The sequence below is a fragment of the Eptatretus burgeri genome, chromosome 5, assembly GCF_056783735.1.
Source record: "Eptatretus burgeri isolate ZD-2024b chromosome 5, Ebu_testis_v1, whole genome shotgun sequence".
Classification (NCBI taxonomy): Eukaryota; Metazoa; Chordata; class Myxini; order Myxiniformes; family Myxinidae; genus Eptatretus; species Eptatretus burgeri.
The window spans coordinates 32,117,821-32,134,219 of NC_140965.1; the positions used below are offsets into that span (position 1 = coordinate 32,117,821).

A 16,399-nucleotide genomic window follows, 5' to 3' on the forward strand; every position below is an offset into this window, starting at 1 on the left:
TGTGGATGTGTGAGTTTGATGGGTGAGGTTGGTTGGATGAGTGAGTTAGATTGTTCAGTTTGGTTGGATGAGTGAGGTTGACGTATGAGATTGGTTGAATGAATGACCATCAGGGGAGGTGGTGATTGTGAGGGGTGTGTGTGTGTGTGTGTGTGTGTGTGTGTGTGTGTGTGTGTGGTATGGTCGTTGTGCCTTTAGTAGTTGGTAGTGGGGGATGGGGGTGGTTGTGGACCAGGATTGGACCAACCTCATGCCAGTCAAACTCGCCCAACAACTTCACTCATCCAACCAATCTCACACATCAAACTCACTCATCCAACCAATCTCACACATTAAACTCACACTTCCAACCAAAGTCACCCATCAAGCTCACTCATCCAAACAAACTCTCGCATCCAAACAAACTCGTACTACTACTGATTGTGTCAAAACTCACCTGGCAACCACTGACCCAACGAAGCATGTAGCGCCGAATCATTCCAGAAAAAAAAATTAGAGGGGGAGCACTCGGTAGAGTGCAAAACCTCCGCCGCCAATACTGCTAGGTCACTCAAGTGAACCTGATATCCTATTCATTCAATTTGACGTCAACAGTGCTCACAGAGTTATAGTTTGCAACTTTCCCTTTTACTTTTAACTTTTACAGACTCAATTCATTCGTCATAACTAGATTCCTTGAGACAGAAATTGATTTTACATGGGTATATCCACCTGAAGTTCCAAAATCAGCCGCAATTATAATTTTGGCATGTTTTTTTTTGTTGGAAATCACTTATAACATCTAGAAATGCAAAAAAAAAAAATCGAAATTTTGTTGAAAAAAAAGTTGCAAATTTTTTTTTTCTCTAACAATTTTTTTTTTGGGGGGGGGGTGGAAATCACTTAAAACATGTAGAACTGCAAAAAAAAAAATCAAATATTTTTTCAAATTGGCCGCCATAGCGGCCATATTGGATTTTGGACCAAGTCCAGAATCTCATGACATGATCCTTGGACCATACCTAACCCCCCCACCAAGTTTCTTCGAAATCCGTCGAGGAGTTTTTCCGCAATACTGTTCACAAACAAACAAACAAACAAACAAACATAAAGGGGTGAAAACAGTAACCTCCGATCTTCGATGACGGAGGTTAAAAATTCAACAAATTAAAATAAAATTTTGAGACGAGAATCATAGGAATCATGCGTAATTTAGGTCGATTTTTTTTTTTTACTAGAAACAAGTTTAAAACTACTAAAGTTAGTATATATAAGCTTGTACGAAATCACGTGTGATTCCCGTAATCAAAACATACAAAATGGCGGCCATCTCAACAAAGGTTGAATTCTGTGCTAAAATCACCCAAAATTCGTCTGAAACTGGTAAAAAAAAAAAAACACGAAAACATGGATTAGCAACAGTGGCTAATGGGTGGTTTAAAATATTAGCCACAGGTTAGGGGGATTCGCTCAGTGGTGAGCGGCAGCGCACACCCAGCATTATCAGTCCGAGCCACGGTCCACATCTGGACCGCAGGCATCATCAATCTGAGCCACGGTCCACATCCAGACCTCATGCATAATCAGTCTGGACCACAGTCCACATCCGGACTGCAGGTATTATCAGTCCGAGCCACGGTCCATATCCGGATCGCAGACATCATCAATCTGAGCCACGGTCCACATCCAGACCGCATCCATCATCAGTCTGGACCACAGTCCATATCCGGACCGCAGGCATTATCAGTCTGGACCGCGAGATAATCCGAATCCCTGTGAAAAGACCTCTAGTGTTTATCCATTCAGACCATCTTGATAAATGATAAACGCTGAAAGGGATTAATGCAGGGGGTGATTAACGTTTATATTTATATCTATTTAACAACGAAATCCTATGTGGGAGGAGGCCATTCGGCCCATCATGTCTGTGCTATACCAACACCAAGGATGTGTTTCATTAGCAAGCAGTTTGTTATTGTTTTCCAAGAAGCTGGCTTTATTCAAAGTGCTCAAACAAGCATTCCAACAAAACGGAGTGCTCAGCACCACTTAACAACATGGCAGTCTCTTAGGCAACAATGCTATTGTGGTACTCGAGCAAATGATGTCCGGTCCAAATGGCAACAATGTTATCGTGGTACTCAAGCAAATGATGTCCGGTCCGTCGTTTTCAGTTTTACTCGATCCTCTTGTGACAACTTCCCCAAAAGGATTAATTGTGTTATCTGGCTACAGAGCATGAAGAAGAGGGAATGAAAGATAAATAAATTGGGAATCAGAAGTTTTTTTGTTGTAGTTTTTTATGCTTTACAGCCCCCCCCTCCCCCCCGTAAAGGAGTGGGCAAAGGTGGTTCAGGGGTGAGAAACGCACATCAACCGCACACCACCCCTTGACTAGACCCCACAGCCAACACTCCACACGTGCACACAATCACCATTCATGCTCAACGACCGAAGAGTCCTGGCAACATCCCTATACCCCTCTATCACCAATACTTTCAGGTACCTTCCGAATTCCAATTTAAACTTTACTGTTTGTGCTGCCACTACATTTCCAGGGAGACCATTCCATGCATTAACTCAGTGATCTTCACTATTATTTTAGAGGGGGGACACTTTTGCCGATAAGACATCAGTGTGAGAGCCGCCACACCATCTGCCGGACTCCGTAATGGCTGCTATTAGGTCCCGCCTCCACATACTCTTCTTCTTTGTGGTTAACTGGGCTGCAAGCATAATTTGTGTACTGCAACCGTATCCTGATGAAGTTATATTACTTTTATACTTAGGGTTGGAAACACTCATTTGAAACCATTGGGTCAATTTGAGAGCATTTATGGCGGATTACAATGGAGTGTTTTCACATTGTGTATTATCGGCCGCACGTCAGGGGCCCCACTTTAGGTCACTAGGGACTACCAGTGGCTCGTAGACCGTGCAATGAAGAACAAGGCATGAACTACTCTCTGAGTGAAAGACCCCTGCCTTACTACCGTTTTAACTATCTTCTTTAATCTCAGGCTATGGCCTTTGGTTCCTATCACTGTCTATTGTGCTGAAAAACTCTTTCACACTTGTTTTGTACTTTTGACCACACCCTTCATTATCAAAAAGATCTCTATCATATCTCCTCCTAACCACCTCCTTTCTAGTGAAGAAAGCCTTGTCTCCTTCAGCCACTCCTCATCGCTGAGTATAGCTCGGCCCTGAATCAATCTCGTTGCCCTGCGCTGAACCCTCTCTGTGGCATCTCTGTCCTTCCTAAGTTGTGGTGACCAAAACTTCACACAATACTCATGATGTGGCCCTCACTAAATTCTTGTACAATGCTAACACCACCTCTTTTGATTTATAAATGATCTCCCTCCGAATATAACCTAAAACCATATTTGTTCTACCTATAGCTGCCTGGCACTGTGCTGCCTGCTTATCTCCCATATCTATTACCACCTCCAGATTATTCTCCTGTGTGACATGCTCCAAAATGACCCCTTGCATCCTGTAATCTCTCTTTTCATTGTTCTTGCCCATCCCCAACACCTTACACTTACCGTATTTCCGGTGTATAAACCACACTTTTTATTGGCAAAAAAGGTAAAAGATGGGGGTGCAGTTAATACATGGGTATAGAAAAAAAGATCAGTCTTAAAAACGATCAATGCTGAATATCAATTATCATCATCATCATCATCGTAATGTAATGGGCGTAAGCCTGGAACTTTTAACACACTTTTCTCCAAACATATTCTGTTCATACTTCCGAAATCTTCACATTATGTGTTCCATGTATTTACGCAGGTGATAGCGGATTCAAAAAATGGAATATAGATAGAATTGCTATAAATAAGGCCTTTGTAGAGTTCGTTTCGCGTCCGCTGTGATTTTCTGGCGACCGTAGCAACATCTATTATATACCCCATTGGAGAAACGACAGTTTTTGCACCCAAAATTCATCTTCACCCCGATCCCTTTTGTAAATATATAAAAGCAAACATTAAAAAAAAATGAAACTATAGACACAACTTTTCTTTTGTTCCCATAGTGACATGCTGAGACAGAGATGTCTGAAAAATGCCACCACCCAAACAACGCAGAGCATCGATGGTTGGGGTGTCCAATCGTGCACGACGAGATAGGAAACGGAGGCGTCTAGCATCGCAAAGTGCCACGCAGTTGCCCGCTCTTGATACAGCAAGTACGCCTCATAATGAACACCCTGCTGTGCGAACTGTTTTCGAAGAGTGTAACATTCCGCCCCATAATTGTGGTTCGCTGTATGACGTCTCATGTCCCCATTGTTTGGTGTATTGATGGTCTGAAGAACTTGAAGGGCAATGCTGCCAGCGAGGAAAACTGAGGTTAGAATCCACAAGGGAACCACCCAGTGAAATTTATTCACTTTGGACTTCACAGCACTTCATAGACAATTTGTGGGCATACAACAATGTACTAGCACTGGCATCATTAGGTTGCAATGTGGCCACCAATACCGGTTTCAACCCCACGTTTAAAGTCCAAGGTAAATTGTATCATACCCTTGGGTCACTCCTCCCTGATAATGGAGAACAACCACGTAAATTTGCACAGTCGTTCTTTCATGATATCACTAATGAAGTTCAGAACCCCTTATCATATGTTCATCATAATGTAATCATCACAATATAATGGGCGTGCCATTAAACCATTAATGCCATTAGAAGAAGAACACAAAAGAAAAAGAACACCTGGTCTCGCATCAAAAGAAGAATTATTCACAATAGCTAGAGTCCAATAATGGAGCACCCACCTCAAGTGAGGTTGCATGGCAAGCTTCCCTCGTATGTCGTGTTCAAGAGGAAGACACTGCCCAAAGACAAGTTTCCAGCTGGCGTCATTGTTCGTGTATAGCAGAAGGGGTGGATAAACGTGGGACTTGCAGTGGTGACTATCTTTTTACGTGCATCATTTTATACATGAACATCCGACGCAGGCAGAATTCATCCACCAAGCTTGTTCCTTGCATGCTGATGCGATGCCAGCAAATGCTGGATAGCAGGGTGTGGTTTAAAACTAGAAACAACCAATCAACCCTGAGTACTTTTCTATATGAGGGCAGGAAATGGATTTAAAAGGAAGAAGAAGAATCTCACCAGAGCGAGGAGCCACATGGGACAATGAAGCGTTAAGAAGTACCAGTGCTGCTCAATTCTTTTGGCTTCATTCTGTTCTCTTTGTTCTTCCTGGTTCTCTTCGTTTTCGCTCGTTTCTATCAGCGGTTCCTAACTTGCTTTACGGGGATTATTCGCGTCGACCAGACGAACTTTCATACGTCGCAGGCCTTTATTCGGCCCAGGTTTCGAAGAACATTAGCTGCATCTCAGTGGAATCACCAAAGACGAACTTTCATATTTCCCAGACTTGGTATTTTCATCAGTTAAAACATCAACATTTCGTGACGTGTTTCCCGCCAGGATTTTCAAGCCAGATACCAAGGAATGTTGTCCACATGCATCTCGGTTGAACTTTCACCATTACTCCCGTGGTTATGTTGGCTTCACATTATGTTGACTGGGAGGCTGCCGGCGTTAATCAGGAGGATGAGAAAGGTCGACCTTCCCATGATCTGCAGCTGGATCGTCAAGGTGTGTGAGGAGATTTCGTTGGACATCATCGAGTGAGCATTTCTGAAATGCTGCATCTCCCACAGCATGGACGGCACAGAGGATGACATCATTTGGGAGGAGGAGGCTGCAAATGATGATGACAGCGACATGGACTTGCTCTACCCTGATTCGGACAAGGAGTTAAGTGCCGTCTTCGATGAGGAAAGCATTGACTAGGATTTCCTCGGGTTTATCTGAAAAGCTTCGTCAAACCCAAACAACACTTTTCAGGGCCACAAATCCACAATAAATATGTATTGTTACGTTTGTGGAAATTCACAGAACACCATTCAGGCTTCCCAGAGATCAGTTATGTCGATAAGTGTGTGTTCAGATTAGATTTCCCCACCGATGTTGAACGGGAAATTATTCGTGTAACCGGGCTGTGATCTTTGAGTCAGCCATTATTCTTTTTCTATCTTTATTTTGGAACAACCACTACTTCAACACCCACAACCACCTTTCAACCACCACGCCATCCCCACCACAGCACCAACCATAACCGTCTTTCAACAACCACGCCATCCCCACCCCAGCGCCAACCACAACCACCATCTCAACAACCATGCCATTCCCACCACAGCGCTAACCACACTGCAACAACAACATCTCAACAACTCCCGCCCTGATATCCATCAGAACGGGTAAACAGAAATGACGGTTGGAAAACAACTGACCCCAGCCGAGCTCTGTTGGAATTTTCCCTCAGAAGGGCGAAAGAAACATAATGTCCATGATCGGGCCAAAAGAGCGGGCCAAGAGCCGAGCCGAACCCCCCTGGAATGCCCCCCCCCCATGCGCCGCGAAGGGAGGGCGAGGCGCCGGGGCAATAAAAGGCTGGGCTGAAAACGCCAAGGGGTCAGTCGGTCTGGGTTCGCTGTGGAGTTGAGTGGAAGTCTGAGAGCGGAGGCGAGCTGCAATCGTCTGCAGTCTGGGGGTGCAGCAGAGTCTGTCAGCGAGGGGAAAGAGAGTCCCTCTGCTTGGTCTCTCTCCTTGGTCGACGAAGGCGCCGGTGGAGCCGGAGAGGGGTCGCCAGCCGGATCGCCATTGAAGGCACGGGTGGAGTCCAGCGGAGTGCGGGCAGGGCCACTGAGGGTCGCTGAAGCAAGGCCCGGTGAGTCACCACGAGGGTGAAAGGGAGCCTGCGCGGTTTCTCGGAGCCTCGCAGTCATCCCGGCTCCAAGGGACATTAAAGGCCCATAAGGTCCAGTTCTTGCCCTTTTCTTTCCTGGGGTTTTTCTTTGTATGAACGTTGTAGCGCCATGTCCTTAAGTAGAATTGTAATAAGTGTACATAATAAATAGAACGGTTGTAGTTCTTTGTCTTGCTTGTTCCTGCATTGCTTTATTGTCTACATGATTGCATACGTGTATGACTGCTTAAGTGTGTATAAATAAATGTCATTGTTTGATGTCCACCTGTTCGTTGCGTCCTTTCCCTTAATTGAGCTGCCGTATTGCGTTCGGGATATGAGCTGGCTTTTAAATAGCCGATAAAGTAATCGGATCCGGCGGGGCTTGGCGATATACACCGCTCGGCAAATCGCGAACGGAGTGAGCTGCTTAAGCGGCTCGTTTCCAAGCAGGTCCCATTGAGGTGTAAATCCCCGGCATTCTGTCTGCGCGCATAATTAGGTAAATCGACAATTCGGCGATCGGACCCTGTCGCGCACGGACAGAATAGTTGGCTGATTTACGGTGTGATTAAGAACACACCCGTAGCTGGATTTCGGCGTTGATCCGAAAGCTGCGACTAGGTTTGCCACGTCCGGTGGGCGCGTGCCACCGTGAATTAGCTAAAAGCAGTCGCCCGCACGCCGGCGCGGCGGAAAACTACAACAGTATGATACCGGAATGAATCACTTTTCTTCCTTTTCCTTATGACAAAAAAATCATTTTTATGATATTTAAAAATAAGAAAGAAAAATAGAAACCTCTTGGTGTCCTCTCCTCTCTCTCTTCAACTTTTGAAAATGAGAATAAGACTGTTAGACGAAATTAAGCGGACGTGGGAGTAAGCATGTTGATACCTCGTCACTTTGTTCTGTACAAAGTTAATGTATAAACGTATTTAGATCTAGATCAGAAAATAAAATGATCAATATATTCATTTATTTTGCGGGTGAAAAGCATGGATGCGGTTAATACACTGGAAAATATGGTACTCATGCTAAATTGCATCTCAAATCATTTGCCCAATCTATGCAAGTATCAATACTTTCCTGAATGTGATCATCCTATGTGTAAACCTCTACCAAATCAGTTGAATCACTTTGGAGACCCTTTTTACCAAACATGAATTAAGGTGCCGAAACAAAAAATTCCGTTAGCATCTGCTTTGAATGGAGAGATCATTATATTTGGCTCGTCCTCTGGAATAAGTGACCTAATTGTCCCAAAATGGATCTTTATTTGTAAAGAAATTCTTAATTCTCACCACTATTAAATGGCAAGTCATCTAAAAATGGCTGCCATACACATGCACATTTTAAATGATATGACTGTCAATAAGTAAACTACTCCTGGTGATATGGATGATGCTTAACAAAGGTATTGATTTCATACAATATTTGTTAATAGTTAGTCTTATCAGTGTAGTGATCCTTATCGAGTCCAGCATTTTATCAGTGGAAAGCAAATGTCACTGTTTCAGCTTCCATCAAAAAATTGAAGCATTATCACAATAGCAAGAACATGGCCAATTGTCACATGTCACTTGACATTGTCATATTGAAATTATCAATTAAGCATTATCACAATACTCTTCAAGGTCTTCCCCATCAGAGTTGATGCCTTGAACACTTGCTGGATTAATATTTTTACAAATGTCCTCTGATGCAGGGCAGGTTAAGCAAGAATATGACCTCGTGTTGAATGTCCCTTGACAGTTAACACTTGACGAGTGCCATGATATCAGATGGCTCAGTACCAGTAGTCTGTGTTATTGGGCTCCAGCGGTTGTGCTCCCATTTCCAACCAAACTGTCAAATCTTCACATCCAGCAGAGGCTTGTGTAAAAGAAGAGCATGTTTCCATGTATGTATATGTCTGCACTTAGGCTCTCAGCAGATGCTGCTTGAAGATCTTTGGTTTCAGTGGAAGCTTCTCCCCCTCAACCGTCTTTGTGAACAGATGCCAACGAGCAGCCTGGAGTGTACGAATACCTTCAGCATAGCTTGAAGCCACAAATTTTAAAGGGCTTGTATTGCTGTGTTTGACAGCTGTGTTGTTTGCCAAAATTATTGAAATCCCTGAATGATTTCTTTGTCGTCCACAGTGTCTAATGCCAGATAAAGATTCCACTATGTCCTCTTTTCCTCATCCAACAAATTTCTCAGCTAGTTAAAGCATGCCAGCCCAATAATCCTGCTGCTTTCTCATGTCTAATGTAACTGTACAGCCAAGCAATGTCATATGGAGCATTCCAACCTCCTGCTTTGTCTTCTCATGACTGAGGAACTTAGCCATTGTAATGTTTGCAAGATTTGTGGATTCATTCACTGCATCTTGTGTTGCTGCTATTTCTTTGTTTCTCTTTTCTCTTGTGGCCTTTCTTGAAGCCTCACTGTATGGCTCAAAGGTAAACCCAATCTCATCATACATCCCAGTCTTTTGTTCCATTATTGATTGGAATGCCCTGTTCAGATCAGACATTGTTTCTATCTTCGCTCTGTCAGGAATTAAGTGCAGTATGGCCGGACCATCTATTTCTATTATGATGCATTTTAGTGGAGTTTCAGGTGGATGCTCTGTGACTGTGATTGTCCTACTATGAAGAACTGGTTGGCTCTGGTCAAAGATCAGCCTTTGCTAATCTTCCCTGCAATGTTCACTCATATATCCGTTTCCAAATAGTTTAATGATGTGGTTATAGAATCCATGCTCCTCCATTCCTCATTTGTCTCTTTGCCAATTGTCGACTGGCTGCTTACTATCCTCTGGAAGGTGTTGTGTGAAACGTTTTGAAGCTGTCAAGTGACTTCACTCTTATCAAGGCATCATAGGCACAGTGAATCTCCTTGAAACAAGCTCCTGGGCTAAGACACAAACTCAAAGTTTCCAATGGCTTCCTTTTCATCTATGGTGTGAGAGGACCGTGAAGCCACCAACTATCGGCAAAGTAAATCTCTTCCCTGCACTACAAAACTTACGGACTGAATTGTTGCTATCTTTTTGGCTTTAGGATTAGGTTTGGCAAAAGATGGCTCATTGTTCCTGCTGACATTCTCCTACAGCCTGGTTGTCTGCTTTTCTAGACGCTTTCTGGAAAAAGGCTACCAAAACCACATTTAAAATTATTATTAGAATTCGCTGGTATTGTTATGTAGTCCTTCGATGAATGCCAAAGTATTCCTATTTTAAATTGTCACATAAGCTGACAACCAGCTTATGGCATGAAATGCCACATGTACGTGTCTGGTAGTCATTCTAAAAAAAATGGACCTGAATGGCCACCTAATCCATGCAACAAGTCAAATTTATGAAACAAATTTCAGTGATTTAGTAGGCATGCCCACCCATCGCTTCACTGATTGATGGGTTTAATCAAATGGCAGCATGTTGTAGTTCACAAATGTAAATTTAATGTCTATCAATGAGTCTGAAGGAGGATGTAAAGTGAAGTAAAACACACCAATTTTTTTTTTAAATAACTGTTGTTGCCGCTGCCGTCATTTGTGTGCTCTTTCTGTGTACTTTTACATATTTTTCTATTGCTTCGCAAAATATTAATACAGTTTATATAATTTTGTGTACTTCTGTGTCCTAATGGATTCCTGCTATCGTAGAATAATAAATGTTATTATTTGAACCACTACATTAAGCTCCCATTCCTGCTTCTTCATTGCAAGAAAGAGGGCTTTTAAAATGGGTATCTCTGAGACTAAATGGACACAAATTGTTGTTCCAAGTAAATTGATTATTCGCTTTCCAACAGTACCTGTTTTCATTTCTCTACGACAGCAGGAACCCTTTAGAATGAAGTGACACACACACACACACACACACACACACACACACACACACACACCAATTCCAAAGGGGAAATCACAGCCCAAGCCTCAAGGAGAAAATTAAAAAAAATAAAAAGCAAATATTGAATTGAAGACAAAGACCGAGTTATTGTGTCCTGAAAAACAAACTCAAAATAGAAATGATAGCAAGGAAGATAAAAAAAACTATGATGAAGCCAACGAAGGGATAAAACAAAACCACATGTTTGAGAGTAACCCAAATGGTTTCTACTGAGAACGAGGAAAACAAAAGCGGAAAGTGTCAATTCCCCTCTGAAAAAGATAAACTAGAAGTCTTCTGGAAAGGAATTTATGAAGATCAAAAATAGCATAACAAGGAGGTGGAATGGATCCCAAAATTGGAGAAGAAAATGCAACATCTAAGAGAAATGCTCTCTGATATAATTTATCAATAAAATATAAGAAAACTGGAAAAAATGATAAACTTCAAAAGCCCGACCCTGGATGGGCTCCCCAGGCTTATGGCTGAATCAATTAGATGCTCTCCACAAACACTATGCTAGAGCATTAAACAAGCTTAGCCAAGAGGAAAAGACAATGGATGAATGCCTCACAGAGGGTAACACCTTCCTCATCCCAAAATAAGAAGAATCCCAACTTCCTCACAAATATCGGCCAATAACATCTCTACCAACAGCATATAAACTTCGGACAGGAATCATCACATAAATTATGTACCACCACCTAACACAGCAAGGAGAGCTAGAGACAGGACAGAAGGGATGAAAGAGAGGATGTTACAGAACAATACACCTCCTACTACTAAACAAGGCCATTCTTGAAAACTGCAGAATGCGAAGAACTAAATTGTCCACTGCCTGGATAGACTGTAAGAAAGCTTTTGACAGTGTCCCACATTCATGGATGATAAAATGCATGCAAATATACAAAATCAATCCACAATTAATCAAACTGATTGAGAAAACAATAGAACTTTGGAGTACCACACTGATACTGCAGCACTCAGAAGGAAATAATGAAATACCACGGGTGAAGATGCATCGAGGGATCTTCCAGGGAGATAGCCTCTCACCCCTCTTGTTCAGCCTGGCTCTGGACCCACTGAGCAACCTCATAAATGAGTAAGGACACTGATATACCCTAACTTCCAATAAAATAATGTCTAAAGGGACAGGAAAAGTGATGCATCTATTGTATATGGATGATATAAAGCTCTTCGCACCAAACGACAAAAAACCGACACAACAACTGAAGTTAGTGAAGCCGTACTCCGACAACATTCAAATGTAATTTGGCTTAGACAAGTGTGCCAAGGACACATTTGTTCAAGGTAAATCAACAACAATTGACCAAGATATACCAAAACAGGTAATGGAAAGCAAAACTTCATAGAAATACCTTGGAGTAGAAGAGGGCCACCAAATATGTCCCAAACAAATGCACAAAACAATTACCAAAGAAAACTTGTGTAGAACAAGACTGATCTTGAAAGCATATCTCACCCTGAGAAACGAAATCAAAGCCATGAACCAACTGGCAGTAACAGTGTTCCAATACAGCTGTGGAATAATAAACTGTTCACAAACGGATATCGATAAACTAGATATTAAAACAAGGAAATTCTTCACTATCCACAAAACGTTCTTCAAAAATTAGTGCATCCCGAGAATGTACCTGCCGAGTTGAGGAGGCAGTGTCCTGATTGAGCTCAACCAAGTGTACAGAATGACCACCGTAGGACTGGCTGAGTACAGGAAAAGATCAACAGACTACACAATCCAATTTGGAAGTAAATATTGTTACGAATTCGCGCCTGCCGGCGTGTGGACAGCCGCTTTTAGCCGAATTGCGGCCGTACGCCCACCGAACGGACAATTCAGTCACGACGTTCCGGAACAACGCCGAAAACCAGTCACGGGTGTGCTCCAAGCACACCACAACCTTGTCCGCACTCTACCCGCGCTACAGGGTCCGATCGCCAAATAATCGATTTCTCGAATTATTCGCGCGGGTAGATTACCGAGAGATTGAACCTCAGCGAGGCCTGCTTGGACACGAGCCGCTTAAGCAGCTCGCTCCGTTTGGGATAACCGAGTGGGGTATTATCGCGAGACCTCGCTGTACCTGATTCTATTATCGGCTATCAAAAAGCCCGCTATTATTCCGAAATGCAATACGGCAGCTCAATTAAGGGAAAATGACGTGACAAACAGGTTACGTTTAAACAAGCACATCTATTATTTCTCACACGTATACAGTCATGCAGGTATGGAAAAACACGCATGCAATTTATACAATGAATTTGCGGGAAGGGATAAGACGTGAGCAAGACAAAGCGGTACGACCATCTATTTATTATGTACAGTCACTTATACAGTTTTACTTGACGGACTCGGCGCCAGAACTTTCACACAAAGAAAAGCAAGGAAAAACCCCAGGACAGATGAGGGGTAGACTGGACCTCTTTGGGTCTTTATTTGCACGGAGCCATGTAGACCGCAGAGGCTCTGTGAGGCCGCGCTGGTTACCTTCCTCGCTGGGGCGACCCGCGACGTTCCTTCCCCACGGCAGCTCGCGTAACCGCGGCTCGGCCGCGGCCTGGTGATTCGGGCCCCAGCCGGCAACGCCTGAGAGGAACGTACGGATCTTCGCTCTTTTTGAGTTTATGCTCTTGTTCAGAACCCGTTCGTCCCTCAGCGATGCTCGGACCGTTCCGAAGCCCGATCACCTCGGACCGTCTGGCGCTGGCGGGCGAGCTCTCTCCGGCTCTCTCCACGTACCACACACGAACGCGTAGCTCCACGCGGCACAACAGGTTTAGCCGCGCTCCCCGTTCGCACCTCCTCCGCTCTCCTCAGCTTCTCCAGCTACTGCAGGCTTCAGGCTTCAGACTTCCACGCGACTACTCGACCTCTCCAGACTGACCGCGAATTGGCGCTCCGCTCGCCCTTACATTGGGTCCATGAGGCAAGGTTTTGACCTCCGCTCTCTGACCTTCGACCCCTCACCTCTGACCTCCACTGGCTCTGCCCCTTTCTCTCTTTTGATCCGAATTCTGAGGCGAAGCTTGGAGCAAGCGGACGTGGTAGAAATCACCAACACCGAAGGGAGAAGGAAACCACCACATTTGTTTGCAGCGATGCCGTTCGATGAGGACTCGCCGTGGCTTGCGCCAAGATGGCGTCGTTTTGGAAATGAAGGTGAGGCAATGTTGTTCGTGTTGAGTATTGGAGGAGATGCGGTTTGGGAGATGGTGAGGAGATGTCGTTGTTGTGAAGGCGATTGTGGAGAGGGTGGTTGGTGGTGGAGAAGGTGGTTGGTGGTTGGCGTGCTGGTTGGTCCAAAATGACGATAGTAAAGAAAAACGGCTAACTGAAGATTCACAGCCCTGTTACATGAATAAATCCCATTAGACAACGGTGGGGAAATCTATCTGAACACGGACTTATCGGCATAACTGATCTAAGGACCTATATGGTGCTCTGCGAATTTCCACAGCCGTAACAATATGAAAGCAGCAAACCAGAAAAAGTATCCCTAACCCACCGAGCAAAAAATTTCCAAAGACTGGTGCGAATAGAACATGTCACACATGAAAATGAAACAACAATGAATACAGCCCCAATGATTGCAAAAAAGACAAAATAAAAATATAAAGCGGAATACCAACAGATATATACTGACAACTGGGAGAATGACAAAAGAGCAAGAAGTTACAAAAAATAATTGGACAGACTGGGCATAGACAAACTAGGCTTATTGAAATTAGCAAAGAAGCGGTCAGCTCAACTGGGATGGAGAACGAATCATTAAAAATGCCCAAGACCAGGGACACGACAAATGGCTTTAAGAAGATGGCAGGACTGAATCTATTGGCCAAGTGTAGATTCTGCAAAGAAGAAACAAAGTGCAAGCCACCTATCAGGATGTAAAAAAAAAAACCTCATGTCAAAACATCTGTACACATAAAGCAATAACAGGGTTTGTAGAGTAATCCACTGGCACATCTGAAAAACTTTGATATCCCAGTTCCAGAAAACTCTTGAATAACCCCTCTACCCCTCACCTCTCCCTCCCCTTCAACTGTGCAAGCCTCATTGATGCTCATTCCCTTTTCCTTTTCTCCACACTCACATATCCTGCCTTTCTCTTTTCTCAATTTTCCCTCCTTATCCTCAATATCTCCATCGCATTAATTTTTTGTTTGACCGTTCCCTTAGCGATTTCTGCCTATGGCTATTGCTTTGTACTGATCGTTGTCTATCAGAATGAATGAGTTAGTAAAATTGGGCTCAGGTTTTTTTTCCATCACTGTTGTTGATGTGTGGCATTACGCTCGCAATGTGCCTTATATCATACCTCTGCATAAGTTTAAAAAAAACACTGTTGCCAACCTCTGCACCGGTTTCTGTTACCTGTGGTTGACGTTGTTGGATGCTCCAGTAATAACGGTTGTTTATTTTGCATATTATTTTATATGCTGGCTTTGCTTGCATCTCCGCTTCTCCAATGATTTCATGCATTAATTGTAATTGATTGCTCGGTGAATTAGATCTTGACCTCTCAACTGCATACAAAGTATGTTGAATGTTTAAACGATACTGTTGTTTGGCTTGTGTGATTGTTTGAAGTTGAAGTGGACTGAAAGCTAGTATGTTATTGTCTCTGCCAGGCTTGTGTCCGATGATGGCGGGAGTTGCAGTGGATTCGAAACACTGTGCCAATCTTCTGCGTACCCTAGATGACCAACGGCGCCGCGGCGCATTCTGTGACCTTACGGTCATAGTGGCCGATCACAAGTTTCTGGCGCATCGGAATGTCCTTGCGGGTGCCAGCGCACGCTTCCGACAGCTTTTGGGTAGTGGTGGAGATAAGGGTTATGGAGCGGTGGGTCGTGTTGTTGAACTGCCCTCTTTACGGCCTGAAGTTTTTGCTGAGGTTCTGAACTTCGTATACAGTGCGTCTGCCAATGTGTTACGCTTGGATCTACGCACCGAGTTAGTGCGTGCAGGCAAGGAACTTGGCATCAGTTTTTTGGCAAACCTTCCATTGGATGACATCAGTTTGAAGATCCAGAATAAAGATGATTCAATTCAGGTATGAATATTTCAAAACAAATTGCCATGAATAAGAGAAGTGTGAAAGGTTGGCAAAATTATTGGAAGGTGTTGACTACTTTGTCAGTATTGCTGCCATTATTTCTTATCATGAGCAATGCCTTTACTCACCAAGCATTTTTAGTATTTTTCGTGCATTAGCTAAAACGTTGTCATAAAACTGTCCATTAAAATTTGTTTCAGTTTTTTTATTGCTTCTGTTGCGGGATACTTCTCTCGTATGTGTTAATGGAGATATATAGACGAGACCATCCTCTGTTTCTGAGGCAGTCTTGTTGTGCAAGAATGGACAAGTTGCGCAAAGATAACGGAATCTCTTCCAAACACTGAATCCTGAGCTCACTGATTTGTATGTTTTTGGATCCAGAATTTATTTTGAGTTCTACATAAATACACGTTCCCTCAACTTTCATGTCAAATTGTCTCCACCACATTGCCGACTCCTTCCGTCATCTCAGAGAGACGGACAGAACACCTGAAAAATGCCCGTCAGATTCTATGACCAGCTGTTGATAGATGCCTATTTCCTTGACATGACCACCTCCTGTGAGCTGATTAATATGTCCATCCACCATTGATCTGGCCTGAGCTGACCTATTCTTCAAGGTCAGATGTTGCATGGGGCATTTTTCGCTGCCCAATTGTTTACAACATGCAAGGCCTTCATC

The 16,399-nt window shown here is 43.5% G+C and overlaps 1 protein-coding gene across 5 annotated transcripts in view; it reads left to right on the plus strand.

The window, feature by feature from the left end:
* ZBTB38 (zinc finger and BTB domain containing 38) overlaps positions 1–16,399 on the plus strand; it is a 101,607-nt gene that overhangs the window by 60,138 nt on the left and 25,070 nt on the right. For 2 of the 5 annotated variants that reach the window (XM_085881299.1, XM_085881300.1), the window contains exons 2-3: positions 4,022–4,174; positions 15,287–15,711. In XM_085881299.1, the coding sequence (XP_085737425.1) occupies positions 4,051–4,174; positions 15,287–15,711 (549 nt within the window). In that variant the 5' untranslated portion in view covers positions 4,022–4,050. Of the gene's footprint in view, positions 1–4,021; positions 4,175–6,490; positions 6,736–8,678; positions 8,775–8,897; positions 13,815–15,286; positions 15,712–16,399 lie in introns of those variants that run through there. The other 3 variants (XM_085881298.1, XM_085881302.1, XM_085881301.1) reach the window with 3 other exon arrangements.